Source organism: Triturus cristatus, chromosome 3_2 (assembly GCF_964204655.1).
Source record: "Triturus cristatus chromosome 3_2, aTriCri1.1, whole genome shotgun sequence".
Lineage (NCBI taxonomy): Eukaryota > Metazoa > Chordata > Amphibia > Caudata > Salamandridae > Triturus > Triturus cristatus.
Window position 1 is genome coordinate 970,835,689 of NC_140584.1, and position 27,085 is coordinate 970,862,773.

The 27,085-nt window shown below is 48.7% G+C and overlaps 1 protein-coding gene across 12 annotated transcripts in view; it reads right to left on the reverse strand.

The window, feature by feature from the left end:
* Window positions 1-27,085, reverse strand: part of NF1 (neurofibromin 1) — a 1,956,660-nt gene that overhangs the window by 416,848 nt on the left and 1,512,727 nt on the right. For all 12 annotated transcript variants that reach the window (XM_085649550.1, XM_085649547.1, XM_085649544.1 and 9 more), the window contains 2 exons: window positions 22,394-22,525; window positions 21,775-21,910 (listed from right to left, as the gene is read on the reverse strand). In XM_085649550.1, coding sequence (XP_085505676.1) covers window positions 21,775-21,910; window positions 22,394-22,525 — 268 coding nt within the window. The remainder of the gene's footprint in view (window positions 1-21,774; window positions 21,911-22,393; window positions 22,526-27,085) is intronic.

Consider the following 27,085-nt stretch of genomic DNA (forward strand, 5'->3'; position numbering starts at 1 on the left):
TACGGGGCTGGACGGTGGCGGTGCAAAACTGAACGAGCCACCGGGTCACCTGAAGCAGGCCGGACCCATGTACTTAAAAGGGTATCATAAAGGGAATCCTCAAAGGGTAGAAGTGGCTCCACATTCCCGGACCCCCGATGAAGGACCTCAAGCAAGGGGTCGACGGGCAGAAGGGGGTTGCATGCTTAAAATGAGGGTGGCCAGTGAGACCACCCTCAAAAAAGCTGCACCGGCCTCGGTAGTCCTCCGTGGAGGAGACAACAACTCATCAGTGGGGGAGGGTTGTAAACTGACCCTCCCCAGACAGTGAGGGTGCGACCAATGTTTCAACCAGGGCTATGAGCACCGGCAACCACCTGCGGCGCCGCAGGGAGCCCAGCGGGGCTATGCAGCGTGGCGGAGGCACCGTGGGTCGTAGAGGGGGACCCAGGCGGGCTGCACCCTAACGGCACCACATCTCCGACGTCCTCGAGAGGCAGAGGATCAACTGGCGCCGGGGGCAAACCCACCGGCGAGTCCGTCGGAGAGCCCACAAGAAGCGGAGGCCCCGAGGACGCCCCAGGGATGGGAGAGGGCCCAAGCGAGGCCTGCAGAGCTGCGGCATATGCCTCCATTTGGGCCCGAGTTGCCTCCACACCCGGAAAGAGCGGGTAGGGCGACTGCTGGGAGCGCACGTCTGGAATGTTCCGGGAACTAGAGCTCCTGACAACAGAAGAAGAAGGGGAGGTCGAAGACCTTGGCGACAAGCGCCTTAACTTACAAAGTGGCGAATGGCAGCCCCCGGACTCCGGAGGCCGAACAACGGCGGGACCGGACAGTAGAGGGACCTGCCGTTGAAGAAGCTGGGGGGGGGGGCGAGACGACTCCGACCTGGACAGCCGCGCCGAGAGAAGCTTCATACGGCGCTCGCGCACAGACTTGGGCTTCAGGTGTTGGCACGCCTCGCAGTCCGTGGAGTCATGGTGCTCGTTCAGACACCACATACAAATAAGATGCGGGTCCGTCGCGGACATCTGTCGCGAACAGGAATTACAAGTTTTAAAGCCCGAAGACATCTCATACAGTTACCCGACGCGAAGCGTCGACAAGGCCTGAAAGCAGGCCAGAGGAACCGCTCACTCCAGATCCGCGTTGCGCGCAGAAAAGAAGGAAACTGATGTCAGCACGCCGGGAGAGACTTATATGACCTCGCTGACGTCACATACATGGACGACGTCAGGGCGGGGTCGTGTGGCGCCGTTCCCCGGCGCGCAGAGGTGCTGCTGCAAAGTTTTTTCCGGATTCAGTCTGACGCCTGGGGATATTCTAAGTTAAGGAATCGCAGATAGATGTCTCTATCAGATTGCTAAGAATCTCAAGGGACAGCTATGCAAGGGTTTAAAGGGAGACCCCAGCAGAAAAGTGTGAACTAAATTCAAATCCCACTGAGGCATGATAAAGGGAGTGGGAGAAAACCTATTGGTGAGACCCTTAATGAATGTCATGACTATGGGAGAGTTAAATAAAGAGGGTTGGTCTGGCAATCAGAGAAAAGCCAACAAGGATGACAAGTAGCCTTTAACAGTAGCTACTGCACAACTCTGTTTTCAGCAATTCTAGAAGATTGATATGAAACAATCTTTCCTCTGGAGACCAAAGTACTTTGATCTCCAGATCCCCCAGATGAGCAACCCACCCTAAGGTTTAGGCATCCATTATCACTGTGGCCACCGAAGAAAGGCGGTTTTAACGGCTTCCCTTGAGAGAGGTTGTCTGAGACACTCCATCATAACAGCTCCGCTGCAGTGTCTCTGGAGATTATGACTATCTTTAATGAAATCTCCGTTTTGTTGAAACCACTGTCTGCAGAGGCATCACTGGAGGGCCCTCATGTGCCAGCGTGCATGGTTGACCAACAGAATGCAGGAAGCAAACAGACCGAGCAGACGCAAGACCTTCAGGACTGGAACAGCTGCTCCATTCTGAAAAAATGAAATCAGAGCCTGGATGTCTTGAATCCTCTGTAGAGGCGGGAAAGGCACGACTCGCAGTAGTGTCCAGTACTGCCCCTATGGGAAAAACCCAAGTTGAACAACAGACCCATTGTTACTTGCAAAAGATGCAGCACCATCTCCGGCGACTTTGCTTTGAGCAGCCAGTTGTCCAGATAGTGAAAAACAGAAAACGCTGATCTCCTGAGATGTGCTTCTAGCACCGCAATCACCTTTGTGAAGACTTGTGGTGCGGATGTAAGACCGGACAGAATGGACCACAAACTGGTAGTGATGAGATCCCACCATAAAACAGAGATACTTCCGATGAGACTTTAGGATGGGTATGTGAAAATACGCATCCTGTAAAGCGATCGACACCATCCAGTCTCCCTGTTGAAATGCCACAAGAACCTGAGCCAAGGTCAACATCTTGAATTTCTCCTGCCTGAGGTAATGATTCAAGACCCTGAGGTCCAGGATCGGCCTCAATCGACCGTCCTTTTTGGGAATCAGGAAGTACCGGGAGTAGCATCCCTGACCACTTTCCTGCTCCAGAACCACCTATATCGCACCTTTCTGCAGCAAAGATAGAACCTCCTGTTGTAGAGCCAACAGGTGGTCCTCTGAGCACCAACCCTGGCAAGGGGGAAAAGGAGGGGGAAACACCCGGAAGAGAAGGGCATACCCATTTTCTACGAGATCCAAAACCCAGAGATCTGAAGTAACAGATATCCATTTTCATAGAAAATGGGACACCCGTCCTTCCACGGGGCCAACGTGATCTAGGATGGAGGATGTAGAGCTGCTTCCCTGCAGTACAATTTGGAGGGAGAGGAGAGGAGCTAAGGAGGAGACTTGCTGCTGTGCTGTGCATCTCAGACAAACTCTATTTTTTCCTCTGTACGATCTATACATAGGGTTCGCCTATTGCTGCTGTTGTGACCGCTGCTGCTGTTTGGCTCGAAAGGAAGGAGTCCTACCAAACCAGCGAAATCTGCACTACGCAAAACATCTGGGGACCCAACGATCTTGCTGAGGCTCTACTATCTTTAAAGCGCTGTAACAATGAGTTCCCTTTGGCACCAAAAAGACGAGAGCCATCAAAAGACAAGTCCAATAGGGTGGCCTATACATCAGATAAAAACCCAGACCCCCTTAGCCCGGCATGCCTCCTGTTTACCACAGATGAACCCCTAATTCTGGTGACGGAGTCCTGACTGAAAGACCCGACGGGCCGCAGGGCTGGTGTCCAACAGAACTTCAGCGAAATGGCCCTAAACATCCTCCGGAACCTTGGGGAGCATCTCCTTTGCTGAATCCGTGAGATCGTGGATATAGCGACCAGGCAGACAGGTTGCATTTGTTGATTTCAGAACCATACTGGCCTAAGAAAACACTTTCTTTGCCGTCTACTCCATCCTCTTGGGAGTCCCTATCTGCAGGCGTTGCGAGAAAGAGTCCGCAGACTGTTTAGTAGAGCAGGACACCTGGACTACTAAGCTCTCAAGAGATGGGTGTGTGGAAAGGAAATCAGGATCTCCAGGAGCCACATTGTATCTCCTTGCAACTGATCTGGACACTGCAGGGGCAGTCATTGGCTTCCGCCACACCTCTAAAATGTGCTCAGTTAAAGCCTCATTAAAAGGAAACAGAGGTTCCGAAATAGAGGGAGAATCGAGCACTTCTATTAAAATATTGGACTTAAGCTCTGCAGAAGATTAACAGCAAATCCAGTAGATCTGCTGCCTTCCTTTTTTATAGAATGGTAAAAGGAAACCTCCTGCAATGGTAGGCCTTTCGGTGAAGAGAGCTCCCATTCAGGAGATCTGTCCAATCCACTCACTTCCTGCAGTCCCTCAAATTCCTGCATAGGGTCAACAATCTCACCCTCTTCAGTCTGTTCCTTGCTGCTCCTGATATTCTTCCTCCTCCAGCAGCCTCTGTGCCTCCCATCTGGATCTCATCCTAGGCACCGGTGTCAGTGACTCCAGGACTGGTGTCGATAGAGGCTCCCCAGGAATAGTTGAAGGCACCGGGCGAGTCCAAGTTGGCGCCGGACCAGAGCCAGACAGGCCAGAGAAGACCCATGCTAAGGCACTTACCTCCAGGGATTGCACCGGCGTAGAGTGCCTCGGCGTCAGGAGAGGCCAACTAACCAGGGCCATTAACATGAAAGGTACCTGTGTAAAGTGAGGAGGCAAATCTCCAAGAGAGTATGAAAGCAGTCCCATGGGGTCAACTGACACACCAGCAGGGTTAGCCGTTCTGGCAAACATGCCAAAAATCGCATTCACGGAATGCGAAGGATCCGTACCTGGAGCCGGAAAGGGTAGGTATGGATCCAATATCGCCAGTTCAGCAACCCCTTGAAGAGGCAGTCTGATTGGCTCCGGTTGCGGCACCAGAGACGGAGTGGCCAGAGGCGAAGGCGTTGCTTCTGTGGGCGCCGGTGATACTCTCGGAGCTGGAGACTGTGCTGGAGTCACAGAAGGGGAAGGAGAGACTTCATCCTTGCGGTGACATTGGAGTACCGAAGACCCCGACTTCGGTGTTTCACCCTTCGACGACCGACGCTGGATCCATGGCACCTCTTCTTTTTGTGCTCCTTTGATGACTTCGAGGTATGTGGAGTCGGCGACTTGGATCTCGTCCTCCTCTGGCCACTTTTCTTCTTTTTCGTCCTAGCCATAAACAGCTTGGCCTCTCTTTCAAGGCCTTCGGATTCATGCGCCTGCGTGACGAACACCCCTCGATGTCATAAGCCGACGAGAGGCACCATAAACAATTCTCATGGGGGTCAGTACTAGACATATGACCCCCACATTTCCTGCAATGCTTAAAACCGGACTTCTTCATAGTAGCTATGACACTGTTACAATTACAGAAAGAACCTGCAACAAGGAAACTCCAGAAATGGACAGCCTTGAAAAAGAAACGTTGTGTCGATGGCACGGAACAAAGTTAACTGACATCAGCACGCCTACACTTCTTATGGCCGGCACTTCTTATGGTTCTGATGACGTCAAGTGGAGTCGCGTGTGGAGCCGTTCTATTGTGGCGTCCTCGTCGACATGGGAGAGCTATGGAGAAAAGTTTCAGTGGAATGCAGTGCATGGGGTAATTCATAAGGTGAGGAATCCACAGGCAGATGTATCTAAAAGAAAGGGCTTTATCCCTATCTAACTTGCGGGTTCTCCTTGAAGCAGCATTCAATATGACATCTGAATACCCTCATTTAAAACGATTCATCATTTCTTTCTCTATTGGGTCATATTCAGCCTCTTTGCTGCACATCTGTCTGGCTCTGTATAATTCCCCAAAAGGAATACATAAATAAATAAATATATATATATATATATACACACACAAATATATATATATATATACATATATATACATATACATACATGTACATACATACACATACATGTACATACATACACATATACATACACATACACATACATACACATACATACACATACATATACATACACACACATACATATGTACATATACATATACACACACATATACATACACACACATACACATACATATACATATATATACACATACACACATACATATACTTACACATATATATATACTGTGTTATCCGAAACGCGTCGAAAGCTGTTTATTCCAATAAAGACCTGATCTTGCCACGAAGAAATTTGGTGTCCGTAACTCTCTCTTCACTGTTTGCCGGACGAGAAGCTGGAAGAGTTGGGAAAAGTGCTTCGGATTGAATAGCGGAAGTTGGTTGATTCCGCCAACAGACCCCCTCCCAGGACGAGGTAGCCGCCCACAGCCACATTCAAAGTTGAATCTTGCAAGGATTTTTTGGCGGCAACCCCCGACAGCAGCAATCGGACCGAACATCGTTAGAAGTGAGACTTGCGGCGGGGTCGGAGGACCTTCCAGCAACGCACGAACTACGGTGAGTGTCCGGCGATACTGCTTTCGGCTGGGAGGTGTGGACAGGCAACGCTAGCTCCACGACCGGAGTTGGGCACACATATCAGCTTATCATGTCAGCGGAGGCCGTCCGAATTCGGGAGGCAGCAGCCGAGGAACTTTTTAAACAAGCACCCAACATCACAGTGGTGGGAAACAGCGCGCATAACATCACGAGCGCCAAAGCAGATGACACTGCAAAGACTTTGTTGAAACGTTTGGAGAAATGTATGAGATCAGAGATCACCAAGTGGTGGGAAAATAAGTCACTTACGAAATATGAAGAAGCAGGACGAGTACCCCGGGGACTTAGAATACTTCTGGCTCCTAGCTATGAAAGCCCGGACCCAGCGATGTTGAAAGAATGGGGCAAGAGCAACCTAGACGCCTCAATGAATCTAGTTCGGATTCTTATCAAATATGCCGAGTCAGATCGGGTGAAAATTATGAAAGAGATTGAAGAGATTAATGAAGCTTTGACAAAACGGGAGCCTGACGAGTATATAACCAAAACAAGAAAAGAAATACAAGATCGCTTACTTAAACACGAAGAAAAAATAAAACAACGAAAAATATTTAAATTTGCACGGGACCGTGCAGATTACGAACAAGGGCAGATCTATACGTTTGCCAGAAAGTACGCGACAGCCAAAAAACTTAAATTGAATCCTGCAGTTGCCAGCACAAGTCAACAACGTCAGACAGGTCTCCCCACGGAACCCATATCAGATAATGGTTCACTTACCAGTGACACAGGCTCGGAGTACAGCAGTACTAGTACCGACAACACCAGAGATGAAAGAAGGCTAGATCTTGGAGAAGAAATCGATTTTTTAGTCGAGGACCGGCGCAACACCCTAAGACCGCGGAAACAAACAGCCTCAAGGAAGCGCAGAAATGCAAAAAGGAGAGACAGACGCAAGAAGAGGCAACTCAAAGCCAAAAAGAAGATATTGGCGCAAGTGAAAATAAATATGGATGAGAACAAAACTATCATAAATTTATCAACCATGAAGCTAACCGAAAAAGAGAAACAGGTGCTCATGTTAGGACTCTCCTTCTGTCTTCCCAATGACCTCGACTATGCCCAAGCCGGAATCGACCTATTTAATTACATTCGGAAACTCAAACTGATGAAATTTTATACCATCAAAAATGGTAATATGAACAACCTTGCCAATACATCCAAATCTAAACAACAACCAGGAAATATCTTACAAGTTTCTGATGTCCCCGTCTTACTGGCAGCACAATCAATCCAATGTGAATCTGTTGATGAGAACAACAGCAATCCTCAAGAAACTACATCAACGCAGGAACTGCTAGTGCGAGCCGACATCTGCCAAAGAGGGGCAGGCAGCAGCCCCTATAAACAAAAATCCACCTTCATCCCGCAAATGCCGAAAGATGCAATTGATATCTTTCACGAAAGAGTCACGGAAGATATCAAACAGCTGTATCATCGGGTGAAACATCAGCGACGGAAAAAATACAATAAAGATGGTGAATATAATGAGCTGATCAACAAATTAAGCAGGAACCATGATGTGATAATCAAACAATCTGACTAGGGTGGCAACATCGTACTATGGCCCCAAAAAGATTATATCAAGGAGGCTCAACGTCAATTATCAGACCCACTGTGCTATCAGCAAACTAGCACGAATGACTACAACAAAGCCAAAGAATCTTTAACTAAAATGCTTCATCAATTTAAACGTGATGGTATGATCTCGACAGAAGAATTTAAATTCCTTTTGGTAGAACATCCGGTTATTCCATCCATCTACTTCATACCAAAAACGCACAAAAATGTAAACCCAGTCCCTGGGCGACCGATCATCTCCGCTATCAACAGCATGGGTGAACACATATCACAATATGTTGATTATTTCTTGAAGGATCTGGTTAAGAATTTGCCAACGTACGTAAAGGATACAGGTGACTTTCTTAATAAAATCAAAGACATACAATGGGGAGCCAACATGAGGTTCATTACCTTGGACATTGAGTCCCTTTATACATGTATTAAACATGACATAGGGCTCATGGCGACCAAGCATTTTCTGGACACAAAATCTGCAGAATATTATGAACATAACAAGATCATTATCAAATGTATCCATTGGTGTCTTAACAACAACTATTTCATGTTTGGGTCTCAAATGTACAAACAAACGAGAGGCGTAGCAATGGGATCTTGCTTCTCCCCCAGCTATGCCTGTTTGATGGTAGGCTGGTGGGAGGAGCAGAGCCTTAAGATAACCTGGGCTGAACAATATGACGGACATGTCAAATATTGGTTTCGATATATTGACGACGTGTTCGTCATCTGGCAAGGCAATGAGGAAGATGCCATCTCATTTGTTAATAACATCAATAACAATGAAGTGAACCTTAAATTTACCTCACACATCAGTGAAAAAGAAATCAACTTTCTAGATGTGAAATTGTTCATCCATGCAGGCACAATCAACACCACCCTATACCGAAAGGAGACGGCAGGAAACTCGACGCTACATGCGTCAAGCGCCCACCCACGACACCTCGTACAAAGTATTCCGTACGGGGAATTACTCAGGCTTAAAAGAATCTGTAGTACCAACGAACAACAGGAAAAATGCACCAATGAGGCACTCATAAGATTTAAACAAAGAGGTTACAGTGCACACACTCTCAAACAAGCAGTCATTAAGGTAGCCCAAAGATCTAGGGAATCATTGCTAGCAAACAACAACTGCATGTCTGAGCAAACATCAGAATCCAACACCCCCAGACTGATCCTCTCTTTCAATCAGCAAGAGCGGCAAACAAGGTCCATAATTAAGCGCAACTGGCCTATAGTCTTAACTGATGCAGATTTAGCACCTGATCTCCCTAGTAATCCCACCATCACATATAGGAGAGGAATATCTATGAGATGTCAACTGGTCAAAAAAAGCCCTGAGTTTATAGCTAAAAAATCAACTTGGCTACAACCGCGACAAGGGTTTTACAAATGTGCCTCATGCCGTGCATGTAGATTTGGAGAATCGACCACTACATACATGACCCCTTTCAGTCCCATTGAATGTAAAATCAAAGGCAGGCACAACTGCAAAACTGAATTCGCGGTGTATGTCCTGACGTGCACCTGTGGCCTCAAATATGTAGGCAGTACAAAACTACAGGTGCATGTCAGGATTTTGCAGCATTTACGTGCAATTGTAAACAACGACCCAGCGTACCCAGTCGCTCGACATTTTAAAGCAGTGCACAATAATGACCTCAAATGCCTAAAATACTTTGTAATTGCCAATGTCCCAAATCCTCCAAGAGGAGGTAATCGGGAGAGATTGTTACGGCAATTAGAATCAAAAATGATTGTTGAACTCGATACTAAACATCCTAACGGGCTCAACAACACTGAGGATCTTCATAACTTTCTGTAAAACTTTCAATATTATGTCCTTGCATGAATACTTTTTGTAATGGTTTTTTATAATAACTCTCATCCCCCTGAGAGTTTTTTGTAGAGAATTTTTATAAACGGTTTTTATATTGTACCCGCTTAGAGCATCTTGCGCAGCAACAACATAATTGTATCCTCAGCTGCTAAAACTAACATTCTCCCCCATTCTGTGTTTTTTTAAACCTTTTTTAAAAATCTTCTATTTGCACTATTAACTTTGTGAATTCCCAAATCAATTGCACCATTTGCACTAATTTCCAGCACCTTATAATCAGCGCTCTGCTCTTTGAAGCATAACATTGATGACATGTAGCTCGTAACAAACATTTACATGCATGCGTAATTTTGCACAACTTGGGCAGCTAACAAAATGTGTTCTCTTTTTATGGTTTTATCTTTACAGTAATATTTATGGATTTTATTATTTCATGATCTTGCGTAAAGCAACAACATTTATGTTGTTATAATCAATATATCAAGTGGCATAATGGATCATTGAGAAAAACCCATATACATATATATATATATTTTTTCAGATTATACAGGATTTATCCTGTTTAATGTGTACGAATGTATGTATGAAAATATATTTATACTGCTGGAAAATCCATAGAAAAATATGAACAGAATATCAGGCATTTATGCAATTATTCAGACAATATATGCAATAGCAGTTATTTTGGTTAACAACCACTGCTCATTGATTTATTATATGCATTTACGCTTACAACTGTATTAATATGCAAACCCAGTAAAAGCAGTTTTAGCGCCAAATTAGGATGTTGTTTATGTCTATTATCACATGACCTGGTGAAAAAAATGCACTAAAAAAGAGTTTACACGGATATAAAAACTGTTGGCGGACTGCATTTCCGCATGTGAACAAGGATACTGTGTTATCCGAAACGCGTCGAAAGCTGTTTATTCCAATAAAGACCTGATCTTGCCACGAAGAAATTTGGTGTCCGTAACTCTCTCTTCACTGTTTGCCGGACGGGAAGCGGGAAGAGTTGGGAAAAGTGCTTCGGATATACATATATATATATACATACACATACATATACATACACATACACACACATATACATACACACACATACATACGTATAGATATTGATATGCTTTTAAATGCTATTTTCTCAGGAAATACTGAACAGATTTACACCTCTCTGCCAAATTTCAAGTAATTCTGTTCAGCCGTTCGGGCTGTAGCTGTGTCTAAAGGTCCTATGGAAAAATGCATGGGGAAAACGCGTTTTGGGACCCCCCTTTTTTCTCGGCCCCCGCTTGACGAATCACCCCGAGACTTTCAGGGTAGGAGCTGGGCGGAGCGCCTCATTAGTTTTGAAAATTTCGCGAGGATTCGTCAACCGGCGCCAAAGTTATTCAAAATAGAATTTTGAGATTTCCTATGGAAACTAGGTTGTAACTATAACTATCTACTGGCGACCGCCAGTAGATAATATATATATAGCTCTCTGTACACTATGCCAAAGTGAGGTATCATGTGCACAAAGTCCAGTGGATCCCCAAAGGTAGGCAGAGGTAAAGTTAGATAGCACCTCACTCTCTATTTGTGGTAGTGTGGTCGACCAGTAAGGCAGTATCAGAGGACAGTGTTAAGCATTTGTTGTACATACTCAGTCAGCAAATGAATTCACACACTCAAAGACTGAACTTCAGACCAATTGTTTTTGTATAAAAATATTCTTTTAGCTATTTTATTTTCTAGAACCAAGCAGGCCTGGCACAGGTAAGCAATACATACTTTACAGTAGTATACAGTAGTAATTCAATTGAAATACAGTTGGAATGATAATTGTATATGCACTTTGATTTGATTTACAGTATGGATGCAGAGAAATGCAATACTTTTTAGTAAAATAGCAGGTAAGTAACTTTTGTGATTACTAGGCTTACACAGAGTAGTATATCTAGGCACTACTCTGGGACATTTCTTGAAAACAGGTAAGTAAAAACGTTTTTGTTAGATTATGCAATTTTAAAGAATTTCTTTAGTTTCTCAATCGCCACACTTAGAAACTTTTCACAGAAAAACAGTAAATGTTATCCTATGGAGGAAAATAGTTTTATCGGTTTTGAGGTATTTAGTAGTGGGAGTTGAAGTTATGGGGGTAGACTCAGGGGTCCCCCAGGATCAAGGATGCACTCTAGTTACACCCTCAACGGCACTAGGCCAGCCGGGTGCAGAGGCCCAATGTTATCCAATGGGGGATAGGGGGCCTCCGGTTGGTGGCTGCTGGCGAGCAGGCCACTTGGCAGTTGGGGCAAAGCTCCCGGACTTTAGCGCAGGGCAAATGGGAAAACAAAGTAGCACCAAAGGTGCACCCTCAGCAGCACTAGGGCGGCCAGGTGCAGGATGCTGTTTTGATGTCTGGCGCCCTGTTTTTTTCAATGGGGAACCTCTGGTTTGCAAAGGCACTACAGGCTTGGGGACGAAGGTCTCCTGGGTGCGACCACCACTTCGAGAGGTAAGTTGGGAAGTTAGGGGTTGGTTAGGTACAGTCGTTTTTGGCACACAAGGCCTTGGGTATTCGGGTGCAGGGGTGCCCTTTGGGGTCGGATTTTCTTACCAGATCCTGGTCGCCGTTGGGGGGACCTTCTGGATTTAGGCTGCAGGCGTCAGCTGGAGGCTTGAGGCAGGTCAGGGGTCGTCGGATCTCGGGTCAGTATCGCCAGGGTGACCTCGTTGTGGTGTTTGCCCACTCAAGCTCGGGCCGTGGACGGAGAGTACAGAGTGGGGTGGATTTGTGGTGTCCGGCCGGAGCCAGAGGGTGCAGATGAACAAGTCCTTGAGGATGAAGGCAGGCAGGTCCTCTGTGGTTTTTGAGGTTGCTGGCTGCAAGACACACCGGGATTTCACAGAAGCAGGTTTGAGGGGGAGACAGGCCGGTAGGGCTGGGGACAAGTCAGTGGGCGACTTCCTCTTGTTAGCTGCTGCACGGCTGTTCGGTCCTTCTTCTTGTAGTGTCTTCCTGTCTGAGGAAGCAAGGTTCAGGGGTGTCCCTAAATACTAGATACTAAATACTAGATTTAGGGGTGTTGCAGGTAGGTGAAAGGCAGGGACCAATGGGTCCCTTCCCTGGGGTGGGTACACCCCATATTATGCCACCCTCCAGTGGGAGGGGGGCATGCGCCTGTCCCTGGCTGGCCGAGCCCCCCCATCTGCAAGTTGGTGGGGACTAGGAGTTGTGCTTCACCTTGCCTCCCACACCTGAGGGGTGGAGTTGGCAGAGGTGGGCACACCTCTCTTCCTCACTTGTTTTTCCCGCTGGTTCCCCTGCCCAAAGTGGGGATCAGAATCAGTGGGGACCAGTTGCTGAAAGCAGCAAATGGCCTGGGGAAGCTCACAAAGGCGGCAAGCCTTTGAAGCTTCCCCTTCGTGAATCCTGCCCGTCCTGGGGAGGAGGCTTGGCACCTCGTCCCAGGATGTGCATTGTTTCAGGCCCCAGAGAGCAGCAAGCTCGCGACCCAGGGGTCCAAAAACATGTCTGGTAGTGGCAGCTGAAAGCAGTCTGGACACTAGTGGCGGGTTAGTTTTCAGGGGGCATCTCTAAGATGTCCTCTGTGTGCATTTTTCATTAAATGCCACACTGGTATCAGTGTGGGTTTAATGTGCTGAGACGTTTGATACCAAACTTCTCAGTTTTCAGTGTAGCCATTATGGTGCTGTGGAGTTCGCAATGACAAAATCCCAGCACCATATACTCTTATTGGCAGCTCTGCCCTTAAAATGTCTAAGACTGGACTTAGACACTGTATGGGTACAGGACAAATGCACCTGTACCCTCACCACTGGTATAGTGCACCCAGCTAGAGGGGTGACTGATCCATGCCAGGGCAGTGGATTGTAGGCATGGCACACAGAGATGTGTGCCATGTCGACTCTTTACTTTGTTCTGCACCAAAACACGCAGCCAGAAAAGGCAGTGTGTGTGTAAGGGTACAGGACCTCTAAGGGTGGCACAATAAGTTCTGCAGCCCTTAGAGGCCTTATCTGGTCACAGTGCCTTGGGTACCTGTGGTACCATTTACCAGGGGCTGACCTGTGGCCAGAAATGCCAATTGGGTTTAGGCTACAATGCAGTTTTAGCGAAAGAACATAGGCCCTGGGTACCCGATTAGCAGGAGCCCAAGGCACACTCAGTCAAAGCAAATCAGCGATTCAGCAAAAAAGTGGGGACAACCATGCAGAAAGAGGGCCCTTTCTCACAATATTATATACACTTCGGTTTCGTGAAGGTCACTCACTCATTTAAACCTATCAAGTTCCAGGTCCATCTTTTGCCTGCCATGTTTATTGTAGTTTGGCAGCGTTCGATGCAGTTGCCTACTGCCATGGGCTAGTATTTTCCTTCTTTGACTGAATTTCTTCCTTTCAAAGGATCTATTCTTCCTTTCAAAGGATCTATTCATATATCTTATTTGCTGTTTAATGCCTACATGCATTGTTGGCTGAAATAGTCAAAGCATTTTTGGTTGGCTAAACCCTGAAAACTATGCTCGATTGATGACAAAAGTCATATTCCAATTTCTGTAGTGACATTAGAAAACTAGCACTAACTGGTTTAATTGACCTGAAGATCAATCTTCCTTGCCCTCCTCCGTCAAATGTTTGTCAAGTGGACAACAAGTTTCCCTTTAGCAGCCAAATCAACTTAATAATCTAGGTAAGAAATGTCCCCCAACCTATCAAAATGCTTCCCTTAACAGCACTTTCAACCATTCCAGTCCAAACAATTGCAAATGCCTCTAAATGCCGACTCCTTATCTGATTGTTCAAATGAACCAGCCACAAACAGACACATTTTGAATCCTCCACAACTCTTCATGCTCCGCTGATTTGCTGTCTCCATCTTTATTAATTTCAAGACCCTCTATCAATTTCAATATCCTCCAACACACTCAAGTTCATGTAGTTTGAAGTCCCTTTACAGATTCAAGGAGAAAAATTATGCCCCAGAATCCTTAGATCCCCCACTTCATATCAAGTGCTGAGTCGAGATTTTTTAAATAGCATTTAGATGGGCACACATTGGCTGTGCAAATATCAGTCCTCTTGAAATCTCTCCGTAGGACTACATGAAGAAGCAACTTTACCTACATTCATCACAACCTGAAGATTCCTGGGTTCCTCACCGCCTGGGGAGCAGGACGGTGAACTTCCATTAATTAATTCCCCATTGTTCCCTCTTTACTTTTCTTATTTCATATTCTATTTTAATTTCACACTCCAAAAGTTTGCAACTTGTGCTATGAAGCTCTCTACTATTTACATTATTCTTTAGCAAACACTAAATAAATGACCTATTAAAAAGTGTGCAAGACTATCTTAGAAATATCCTATCATATCTTCCCTTTTACATTGCATGCATTTCTTTCCACTTCATCCCAACTCAATCCCCATCCCTAACAATGGGAGGTACCCCGGCATATGGATCTAGTGCTACACTGTCTTGATGGAGAGATTGAGCTTTTGCATACCTAAGTAATGGTTCATCATCTCCAGACCACATGAATGGGAAAAAAGTGTGCAACAACTGAGCTTCACTCATGGTATTGCTTGTACCATGCAATACTATTGGCATGGTAAAGACAATAAGAGGAACTTAAAGGCAATGTCAACATTTGAGAAAGTAAAATCCTTGCTAATGGATGCTTGTAACGCCACACCAAAAAAGTTATGTACAAATTAAGTCTAGCGGAAGTAAAGCGGAGTTAATGTGCAGGGTGGCCTTTGTCCACATGAAGCAGTGATACCAGGGAGAGGTAATCATGACAAAGGTACAGCCACAATCCGTATAGTGCGAGAGCAACCTGAAGATCTTTCATCTTGTTGACTCTGGAAAGAACCTAGACACACTAAACCTGTGACTTTATACAGAGGAGCAAATAATGATTGAACGTTGTGAAGCTAAAGAACAAGTTACTTACCTTCGGTAACGATGTATCTGTAAGAAACATTAGTGAGTTAGATTCCTCACCTTAGAATATCCCCAGGCGTCAGACTGGATCCGGAAGATTTTTCGTCAGCAATACCCCTTGCGCTTCGCTAGGCGTCGTCTGCGGCTCCGCGTCCGTCGTCGGCGTCATGCGCCGGAATGACGTCGGAGTACTTAGATGCCGCACTCGCGCACGGACGTCAGTTCTTGTACATAGCCTTCCGCGCCAGGAACGCAGAGCCATGCAAGATACCGACACTGGTGCCAAAAAATTCTAGGGCCCTGAAAGGGATAGCCTTAACCCTAGATGTCAGTTCGCAGAACGGGGAGGATGGGTGGGTCGGTGAGGAATCTAACTAACTAATGTTTCTTACAGATACATCGTTACCGAAGGTAAGTAACTTGTTCATCTGAAAGAAACACGTTAGTTAGATTCCTCACCTTAGAATAGATACCCAAGCAATACCAACCCCGGTGGTGGGTCTGCGAACCAAGATCACACCAGAAAGTCCTGGAGGACTGAACGGCCAAGGAAGCCATCCCTCCGGACTTGGCTGTCTAGGCAATAATGCCTGGCAAACGTGTGCAGCGAAGCCCACGTTGCCACCTGACAGATGTCCTGCAAAGGGACCCCCCGTCACAAAGCAGTAGTAGCCGCTGTGGCCCGAGTAGAATGGGCGCGCAGCCCAACAGGCGGTTCCTTTTTTGCCAAGGAATAACAGATTTTTATACACAAAACGACCCACCGGGAGATGGTCCGTTTGTGTACAGCTTTTCCCTTCTTTGCACCCACGTAGCCAACGAAAAGCTGGTCGTCCACTCGGAACTGTTTAGTGCGGTCCAAATAAAAGAAGAGCGCACGTTTTGGGTCCAGACGGTGGAGCCGCTCTTCCTCTTTGGAAGGATGCGGAGGCGGAAAGAAGGTGGGCAAGATGACAGATTGCCCAAGATGAAAGGGGGTCACCACTTTCGGTAGAAAGGAAGGACGAGACCGAAGGACAACCTTGTCCGGATGAACAGATAGAAAAGGAGGCTTGAACGACAGAGCCTGGAGCTCACTCACCCGTCTAGCCGCGGTGATGGCTACCAGGAAAGCAGTCTTAAGAGTTAGAAGACGAAGAGGACAATTGTGAAGAGGCTCAAAGGGAGCGCACATCAGGAATGTCAAGACAAGATTCAAGTCCCACTGAGGCATTACGAAAGGGACAGGAGGGAACGTGTGAGTAATGCCTTTAAGAAAGCGTGACACTACAGGGGACTTGAAAAGAGAGGGCTGATCTGGAAGCCGTAAGAAGGCAGAGAGAGCAGCAAGATAACCTTTCAAGGTGCCCAGGGCAGAGCCCTGCCGGGCCAAGGAAAGAAGAAAGAGGAGAACCTCAGAAAGAGGGGCGGAAAGGGGATCCACAGCCTTTGCTGTGCACCATGCCACAAATTTGTTCCACCGGCAGGCGTATACCGTCTTTGTGGAGGGACGCCTGGCTGCCAGAATGATATCACAGACTTCAGGAGGCAAGTCGAATGGCATCAACTGCCGCCGCTCAATCTCCACGCATGGAGGTGGAGGCTGGACAGCTTCGGGTGGAGGACCGTCCCCTGCTGCTGCGACAGAAGATCCTCCCGAAGGGGCAGACATATCGGAGGATCGGTTAACATACTGAGTAGCTCGGGATACCAGTACCTTCGTGCCCAATCCGGAGCCACCAAGATGACTTGGGCCCGGTCGCGCTTGATCGTCTTCAGCACTCTGGGCAGAAGAGGTATAGGCGGAAAGGCGTACAACAGACCGCAACTCCACTCGCGACGAAAAGCGTCGCCGAGCGAGTGCCGCCTTGGAAATGCCAACACGCAGAACTGCTGACATTGCGCGTTCTCGTCAGTGGCGAATAGATCTAACCAAGGCTCTCCCCACTGCTGAAAGAGACCTTGCGCCACCTCGGAGTTCAGACGCCATTCGTGATCCATCATGCACCGGCGGCTGAGTTCGTCTGCTCTGGCGTTCAGAGAGCCCGCCAGATGTTGAACCACCAGGGTGATGCCCTGGTGTTCCAGCCATGTCCAGAGGCGCAGAGCCTCCTGACAAAGGGTCCACGACCCCACCCCGCCCTGTTTGTTGCTATACCACATGGCGGTAGTGTTGTCCGTGTACACCTGCACGACACTTCCCCGGACAGAGGGAAGGAAGGCTTTCAGTGCAAGTCGGATCGCTCTCAGCTCCAACAAGTTGATGTGGAGGCGAGACTCCGCCGGAGACCAGAGGCCTCTGATCTCCGCCTCTCCCATATGGCCACCCCATCCCAGGAGGGACGCATCCGTCACTACGACATGCTCCGGTTGGGGAAGGGAGAGGCTCCTGCCCATGACCCAATCGCGGTCCGTGAGCCACCACTGCAACTGCTGTGCAGTGTCCTCCGAGATCAAGACATGGTCGGACAGGTTGCCGTGATGCTGGGCCCACTGAAACTTCAGGTCCCACTGCAGAGCCCGCATGCGCCACCTGGCGTGATGCACTAGTAGGATGCAGGAGGCCATCAGCCCCCGAAGCCGCAACACTAGCCTGACCGAAAACCAGGATAGAGGCCGAAAGATGGGAATCAGGGCCTGTATATCCCGGACCCGCTGTTCCGGTGGATGAACCCGGAACTGCGCCGAATCGAGAACCGCTCCGATGAAAAGGAGCTTCTGAGAGGGGCTCAGGTGTGACTTCGGCATGTTGATGGAAAACCCCAGCAAATGCAGGAGATCCGCCGTAGTCTGGAGGTGGGAGACGACTGTCTGGGGCGAGCCCGCCTTCAACAACCAGTCGTCGAGATAGGGGAAGACTGGAACCCCTGATCTGCGCAGATGAGCTACGACCACCGCCATCACTTTCGTGAACACCCGAGGGGCACTGGTAAGGCCGAAGGGGAGCACGGTGAACTGAAAGTGCTCCTGACCCACCGTGAACCGCAGGTAATGCCGGTGGGCCGGCAGGACGGGGATGTGGAAATAGGCGTTCTGCAAGTCCAACGCTAAATCCAGTCTCCAGGGTCTAGGGCAGCTAGAACCTGAGCCAAAGTTAACATTTTGAACCGTTCCTTCCGGAGGAAGGCGTTGACGTTCCGGAGGTCCAAGATAGGGCATAGGCCCCCTTTGCCCTTCTTGGGAACCAGAAAGTAGTGGGAATAACAACCACGACCTACTTCTGGGCTCGGAACGCGCTCGACGGCCCCCTTGGCCAAAAGGGCCGAAACTTCCTCGTGGAGCAGATTCAAATGATCCCCCGAGATACGGTGGTGCTGCGGTGGCATGGCTGGAAGGGTCGTCTCGAAGGGGAGGGAGTAGCCCCTTCGGACGATTTGCAGCACCCACCTGTCCGATGTGATGGACCGCCAGTGGAGCAGGTGATGGCGAACTCTGCCGCCCACTGGCGTGGAATGGGCCTGAAAGCTCGGACTAGGAAGGCTTTGAGGCGGATGCTGCCGGGGTGGATGTGGACTGACCGCGTCGTCCTCCAGTACCGCCTCGGCGGAAACCACGTCCGCGACCGTGTGCAGGTTGGTTCTGCGGCCGGTGGCTAGGCGGACGTGAGGAGGTGCCCCTTCCTCGGCCACGAAAGGAGCGAAAAGCTGAAGGTTGTGGCCGCGGGGCCGAGAGGCCCAAGGACGTGGCCGTAGCCCGGGAGTCCTTGAAGCGAGCCAGCGCACTGTCCGCTTTCTCACCAAAAAGGCGAGTGCCATCAAAAGGCATGTCCATGAGAGTGCTCTGGACATCCCCTGAAAAGGACGTGGACCGCAGCCAGGCGTGACGTCGAAGCGCCACCGTGGTAGAAATCGCCCTACCCAGCGAGTCCGTAGTGTCAAGCCCACATCGGATTGCATGGCGCGCTGCATCTCTCCCATCGGCCAGGGCCGAGGAAAGCCGCGCCCGGGCCTCCTCCGGGCACAGTGGCAGCACGTCCTCCACCGCATCCCACAGAGAGTGGGAATAACGGTCCAAGAGACAGGCGGTGTTCAAAGACCGCAGGCCCAAACTGAGCGAAGAGAACAGCTTCTTACCAAACTGTTCCAGTCTCTTGGAATCCCGGTCCGGAGGAGCGGACGGGAAGGAGGATTGGGAGGTAGAAGCCTGGATAACCAGACTCTCGGGGGTGGGGTGCTGGGACAGAAAACTGGGGTCGCCCGGAGCAGGGCGGTGGCGCCTGGCAACGTTCCTATCCACAGGAGGGACTGTGGAGGGCTTGGACCAGGTGCCCTGCAGAACGTCAGTGAGGGCCTCATTTAATGGCAGCAGAGGCTCAGTGGAGCATGCGTCAGACTGAAGCACCTCAGTGAGGATGTTAGTCCTCACAGCCACGGCAGGCAGCTCGAGCCCAAGGGCTTCGGCTGCCTTGCGCAGCACCACAGAAAAGGCTGCACCCTCCTCCGAAGTCACAGTCGGAGGAGAGATGAATCCAGTGTCTGGTGAGGTATCCAACCCACTGGCCTCCCCAGTTCATCTGCCCAGTCCTGTGCAAGTTGGCTCTGAAGGGCCATAGGGTCACCAGACCCCTCCCAGTCACCCCCGTCATCCGATTCCTGGTAAACAGGAGGAATGATCTGAGCCGGTCGATAGACAATATGTGTCTCTAGCGGCGTCGGGCGGCGCCGCATCGGCGTCGGGACCGGACAGGGGCTGAACCGGGGATCGACGTCGACCGGAGCCGGCGGTGGTATCGGTGTCGGCGCCGGCGGAGGAGGCGTAACTAGGTCGACCGGCGTCGACGAGGGCCCAGGCTCGGGCCCCTCGGGGACCTGCGGCGTCGGGGCCGGAGCCTCCAAAGGCGCCGGGGCAGGAGCCGCCAGCATGCGACGTCGCCCAGTCGAGTCCGCGGGGCCCGAAGGCGCGCCAGCGGGCGTCGACGGCGGAGCCAGGTTCCTCATGGCCGAGAGGAAGGCACTGACCTCCGCCGGCGTCGCGTCAGTCCCAGGGACCGTCGGGTATGGGGACTTGCGCCGGCGAGGGGAGTCCGAAGAGCGGTGTCGCTTCTTGGACTTCTTGGAGTGCCTCGACTTACCCGAAGACTTCGAGCCAGACGAGTGACTATGTCGAGTGCGGCTCCGCGACCGATCCTTGGACCTTCTCCTGGACCGGGATCGAGAGCGACGCGGAGCTGAGTGGCGAAGCTCGAGAAGCTTGCGGGACCGCTCCCGCCTAGCTTTCGAGGTCAGGGCCATACAGTCGGAGCACGACACCGCGTCGTGGTCGAGGCCCAAGCAGTACAGGCACCGGCGGTGATGATCGGTCACCGACATCAGTCGGTGACAGTCGTTGCAGGCCTTGAAACCAGGCATCCTACCGGCACCAGTACTGGAGACGGCCGCGAAGTGAAGACGCGCGTACATAGAACCCCTGCAGTAATTGAATTACACGAATTGTCCACAGTGACTGGGAATCACCTTCCCCTCGTTCTTCGGGGTGCAATCATTGTAACCTAATGTGAAGATTAAGGTTGTGGAAGAATACCCCCAATTTGGATTGATAAAAGACACCATGGACCTTGTCCACACCTGTGGTTGATGGGTTGCCCAGTGTAGTCCTGATGAAGATCCGCCCGGCCGAGGCATTAATTACCCTGTTGGCCACAAGCCGGATCGAAACGTCGACGCCCAACTAACTTAACCTGGACCCTTGGTTTTCCTCCACGTGCTACCCTAGAATTGATTTCTAGTTTTGAATTGATATAAGAATATTGTGTGAATATAATTGGGCCAGGTTACCCAAGGACGGTGACCTGTAACCGGTCCCGTTGTTTTCTTTAATATACTGAAACCTCTCATACATTCATGCTGAAATATCTTTCTTTTTCACATCACTATTGAGCACCCTGTTTCATCTGCACGTCTCCCTCTGGAGCAACCTTTCTAAATTTCTCTTTTTTTGAAATTGTTATTGTGTATTATATACTGCCTGGTTCTCACCAAAAATCTCTTTAAATAAATGTATGGTGATCCAGTTCATGGTCTCTCTGTTGCACTTTTCTGACTTGTTTGATTTAACTATTGACATATTTTTTCGATATTAGATTCCTATGTTTATTGCTTTATTCAATAATATGCAAAATGAGAACTTTTGATATATTCAACTGAAAGATAGGTCTAGGACCATTGTCTTTTGTACCAGATGATACCCAGGTCCTTTGATTATTTTGGGTTACCCCGTTCTCTATAATAGTTTCTAAACTACTCAGAGACCAAATGAAAACATAACATTTTAAAGTTCATTTTGTTAAATCTTTACCTAATTTGGCGTTAAACTAATTACAAGCATCTCATACTGCATCTGCATGTTGAATGGCAGAAAATGTTGAAAATTATCTATAAAACATTCTACAAGAAATGTTTTCTATCCTGATCAGTCTCATCATTGTCCCTAATATTACAGTGTACCCTTCGGCCAAAAGCCCACTTACCTGCAACTTGGATCACTGTGATGTATGGGATATGTATCCATAGGAACATTCTCCATTGAAACATCTGTCAGCAAAAGGGACTTCCTGTGCTTGAGACTGCATCGACTTCTCACCTCTTCAGACACCGTAAGTAAAGCTGAGAAAGAAACATTAAAGAGAGATCCTCATATCACTGGCAATATCATTAAAATGATTAGTTACATAGCAGACACTAATAACTATGAAAACACAATTTCTAAATATGTTCTTCAGCCCAGGAATTTTTAGAACTTGCCATAAGATTCAGAAATGTATCTGAAATGTGACATAAGATGAGCTCTGTTGTCCAACTCTGTAGACCCTGAAAACAAGAGGCAAAGCAGATCTAGGAAATCAATCTATGTAATATTTCAGGAAACATTCTCCGAAGTAGGAACAAGAAAACATTTTTTTCAAAGGGTAGGTTAGATTTTGTTTTTCAACAAGGAATGGCCAAGTCTTGCAAGGTAAAGTAATTTTAAGCCATTTAGATCCACAGTAAAAGCTAATGACTACTGAACATATTCAACACTAACTAGATCTGGCCTCCAATGGCAATCTTTATCATCGCATTTAAAAATAAATTAATGTATAAACCTACCTGCCAAATATGCCACACTCTGAGTGTTCACTTCAAATTTGTCACAATTTCGGTGTTTGTTAACTAGTGCAAGTAACGTGTGTAGAATCCGAACTGTTCGTGCTACTATGGTAGGAGATGGATGCCTGTATCCTACGAAAAACCAGAGATAGGGTTGTTTACATTTAAGAATAGTTTATTGAATGTAACAAAGATACTCAGAGAAGATATTAATCAGTACTAAATTCAATTTAGTCTAATTACGAAGCATGATGGCAGCTAATTTACTCACACAGCCATTTGGATCTCATATTTTCATGCAGGTACTTCAGACAATGCTGACAGACATCCTTGGACGGTGAGAAACTACAGCTAACTCAACATTCACTGTCCTGAATTGTCCATGCTGCTGAAACTGTCATTTCATTTTAAATTCCTGATGTCTAATACCTCAAACCTAAACAGGTTCCAGAACCTGCACAAAAGATTCCCATTTTGCTCGCTCTAGCATGAAACGGTCTGTTGATTTCAGACCTTTATTCCCAACCTGCCATCTTTACAAGTGTCTGCTTAAAGCAGAAACATTAGTAGTGATGGATTCCTTACCTTAGAATTACCCCCAGGTGTCAGACTGGATCCGGAAAGTTTTCGTCAGCAGTACACCTGCGCGTCGGTGGGCATCTTCGTGCGGCTCTGCGCGCGTCGTAGGCGCCGAGATGACGTCGCTGGAGCTACTTAGACGTGCCCATGCGCGCTGATGTCAGTTCTGTACACGACTTTCGGCGCCAGGAACGCAGAGCCATGCAAGAAACTGACCACTGGTGCTATGAAACTAGGGCTCTGAAAGGGATGACTTTAACCCTAGAAATCAGTTCGCAGAACGCGGAGGATGGGTCGGGCGGGAAGGAATCTATCAATACTAATGTTTCTTACCGATAGATCATTACCGAAGGTAAGTTACTTGTGCAGCTGAAAGAAACACGTAGTGATAGATCCCTTACCTTAGAATAGATACCCCAGCAATACCAACCCCGGTGGTGGGTCTGCAAACCAAGATCACACCAGAAAATCCTGGAGAACAGAACGGACAAAGAAGCTGTCTCTCTGGACTTGGCTGTCCAGGCAGTAATGCTTGGTAAACGTGTGCGAGGCCCACGTAGCTGCCTGCCAGATGTCATGCAAGGGAAGTAACCATCCCAAAGCAGTAGTGGCTGCTGTCGGCCTGGTAGAATGGGCGCGCAGCCTAACCGGAGGCTCCTTTCTAGCCAAAGAATAACCAGCCTTTATGCACAGAACGAACCACCAAGAGATGGTCCGCTTGTGCACAACCTGACCTTTCTTGGCGCCCACGTAGCCAACAAAGAGCTGGTCATCCACCCGGAACTGTTGTGTGCGGTTCAGGTAGAATGAGAGCACACGTTTTAGGTCCAGACGGTGGAGCCTCTCATCCTCTTTTGAGGGATGCGGAGGCAGAAAGAGGGTAGGCAAAGTGGTCTGCCCGATATGAAAGGCAGTGACAACCTTCGGCAGAAAAGATGGACGAGTCCTTAGAACCACTTTGTCCGGATGGACAGAAAGAAAAGGAGGTTTAGAAGAAAGAGCCTGGAGCTCACACTCTCTTTTGGCAGAGGTGATGGCCACCAGGAAAGCTGTCTTTAAAGTGAGAAGACGGAGAGGACAGTTGTGAAGTGGCTCAAAGGGATATGTCAGAACCAGATTCAAGCCCCACTGAGGCATTATGAATGGAACAGGAGGGACAAGATGAGTAATGCCTTTCAAGAATCTATTTACAACCGGGGACTTGAAAAGGGAAGGTTGATCTGGAAGCCGTAAACAGGCTGAAATGGCTGAAAGATAGCCCTTGATGGTGTCGAGAGCAGAGCCCTGCTGGGCCAAAGAAAGGAGGAATAGAATGACCTCTGAAAGAGGAGCAGAAAGTTGATCCACAGCCTTTGCTGTGCACCATGCCACAAACTTATTCCACCTGCAGGCGTAAATCGTCTTAGTGGAGGGACGCCTCGCTGCCAAGATTACATCACAAACTTCGGGAGGCAGGTCAAAAGACGTCAACTGCTGCCGCTCAATCTCCACGCAAGGAGGTAGAGGCTGGACAGGTTCGGGTGGAGGACCATCCCCTGCTGTTGCGACAGAAGATCCTCCTGAAGAGGCAGTCGGATCGGGGGATCGATAGCCATCCTGAGTAGCTCGGGATACCATACTCTTCGAGCCCAGTCCGGAGCCACAAGAATGACTTGGGCCCGGTCGCGCTTGATCTTCTTCAGCACTCTGGGTAGAAGTGGTATAGGCGGAAAGGCGTATAGTAAACAGCAACTCCACTCGCGATGAAAAGCGTCGCCTAGCGAGTGCCGCCTTGGAAATTCCAAAGCGCAGAACTGATGACATTGCACGTTCTCTTCGGTGGCGAATAGATCTAACCAAGGCTCTCCTCACTGCTGAAAGAGACATTGCGCCATTCAGATGCCATTCGTGATCCATTATGCACTGGTGGCTGAGTTCGTCCGCCCTGGCGTTCAGAGAACCTGCCAAGTGTTGAACCACCAGGGAAATGCCCTGATGTTCCAGCTATGTCCAGAGGCGCAGAGCCTCCTGACATAGGGTCCACTACCCCACCTTGCCCTGTTTGTTGCAGTACCACATGGCGGTGGTGTTGTCTGTGAACACCTGTACTACTTTCCCCATGACAGAGGAAAGGAATGCCTTCAGTGCAAGTTGGTTCGCCCGAAGCTCCAGAAGGTTGATATGGAGCCGGGACTCTGCCGGAGACAAGAGTCCTCTGATCTCCGCCTCTCCCACGCGCTGCCCCAGCCCAGAAGGGACACGTCCGTCACAACTGTGTGTTCCGGCTGGGAAAGGGAGAGGGATCTGCCATTGACCCAATTGCGATTTGTGAGCCATCACTATAATTGTCGTGCAGTGCCCTCCGAGATCTGGACGTGATCGGACAGGTTGCACTGATGCAGATTAGGTGCTGCATTAGCGCAGGTCGCGCTGCCATTGCGCTGTGTTTTTAAAACTACCAGTTTTGTATTTTCGTTATTTTGCTTGGATTCTCCCTTGCTTTTACTACTATTCTGCCTGGGTACTCGTCCCCTTACCTGCATTTAATTTTTGGAAAGTGCACCGCCGTTTGGCGGGTCCGGGTCTGGACTCTTGTGGGCGCCATCTTGGCTTGGGTTAGTGGAAATTTAGGTGGGCGCCATCTTGGAGCGTCCCGACGCTCGAGCTCTTCATTGCGACGCCTACTTAAAGTCGTCCTCTCCCGCGCAGTGGGACGCCGTCGCTTAGCCGGAGTCGTGCCAGAGTCCTGCCCGTCTGCGCTCGTCCGCGTCGAGGAAGCGTGAGCGGGGCCTGGACTCTGGCATTTAGTCATCTTACCATCATGCAGAATACCTTGACGCTCAGGTACAATCGCGCCGCTCTGCTTTCTATTAGAGAGAGGCTCACGGTGTGTGTTCATGATCCTGTGCACCCGTTGTCGGGTCCTTATGACTGTGCCTGTGGCAGTTTGTCACTCGATACCCCGTCTGGGGTGCGCTCTGTGGAAAGGAATGCCCCAAATACACGTACTAATATCTCTGAGCGTGTGCTTAGCATCTGGAGTCTGAATGTGAGATCGTTGGTCAAGCACCATCAGTCCTTACGTGACATGATCGGAAAGGACTCTCCTGACCTCATCTTCCTCACTGAGACTTGGCTTCAGGATGCGGATACTGCAATAATCAATCTGGCATTCCCTTCCAACTACACAGTGTTCACTCTTAACCGCACTTCTAGAGGGGGTGGCATAGCTATGGTGATAAAATCTTACTTCCCGGCTGAATGGAAAGCTCTTGACTTACCAGCGTGTGAGAGCGCCTCTTTTAAGGTAGCCTTCAGTCATCAGTTTACACTTAGCGGTATGCTTATCTAACGCCCGCCAGGGAACGACACTGTCTTCAAGGCCGCTCTTGCTGACGTGGTTAGCTCTTTAGCTCCGAGATGTGCCAATTTTAACATCGTAGGCGACCTCAATATCCATTTTGATCAGGGGTCATCAGCACCTATTAATACCTTGCTAGCGGACCTTGAAGCCATGCAAATGATCCAACTAGTTACCTCCCCTACCCACATAGGAGGTCATATCCTTGACCCCTTCTTTACCACACTGGAGCGGGCTAGGGTCTCTGACCCGATGGTGGTAGGCTGGACTGACCATCTGCTGGTTAAAGTTTCATGTCCTATAGATGACCCACAATTTAAACCTGTGGATAGACTGATCCTTAAAAGAAATTGGCATAAGCTCAAACTGGAGGAGTTTTATAAGATCTTGGAGGCGCAGCCCCTGGGCAATCTGCTGAATGTGGAACAAGGATACGAGCAGTTTCGTAACTGGGTCCTAGCCGCCCTTGACTCTCTTATACCGATGCGCTGGTCGAAATGCCATGCTAAAGTTCCCAGCCCATGGTATAATGACACTCTTGCCGAGCTTAAGAGAACGTGCCGGCAAGCTGAGAGGGCGTGGAGGAAATCCTTTGATCCCACCTTGAAATCTTTGTATTTTGCCCAGCTTAAGATCTATCACAGGGCAATCTGTCAAACCCTGGCCGCACACTATGCTTTCGAGTTTCAGAATAGCCCCAACCCGTCTAAATTAATCTTTAAGGTTCTTAAAGACCTTATGGGGAAACGGGCCACCTCGGTGGAAATCTGCAC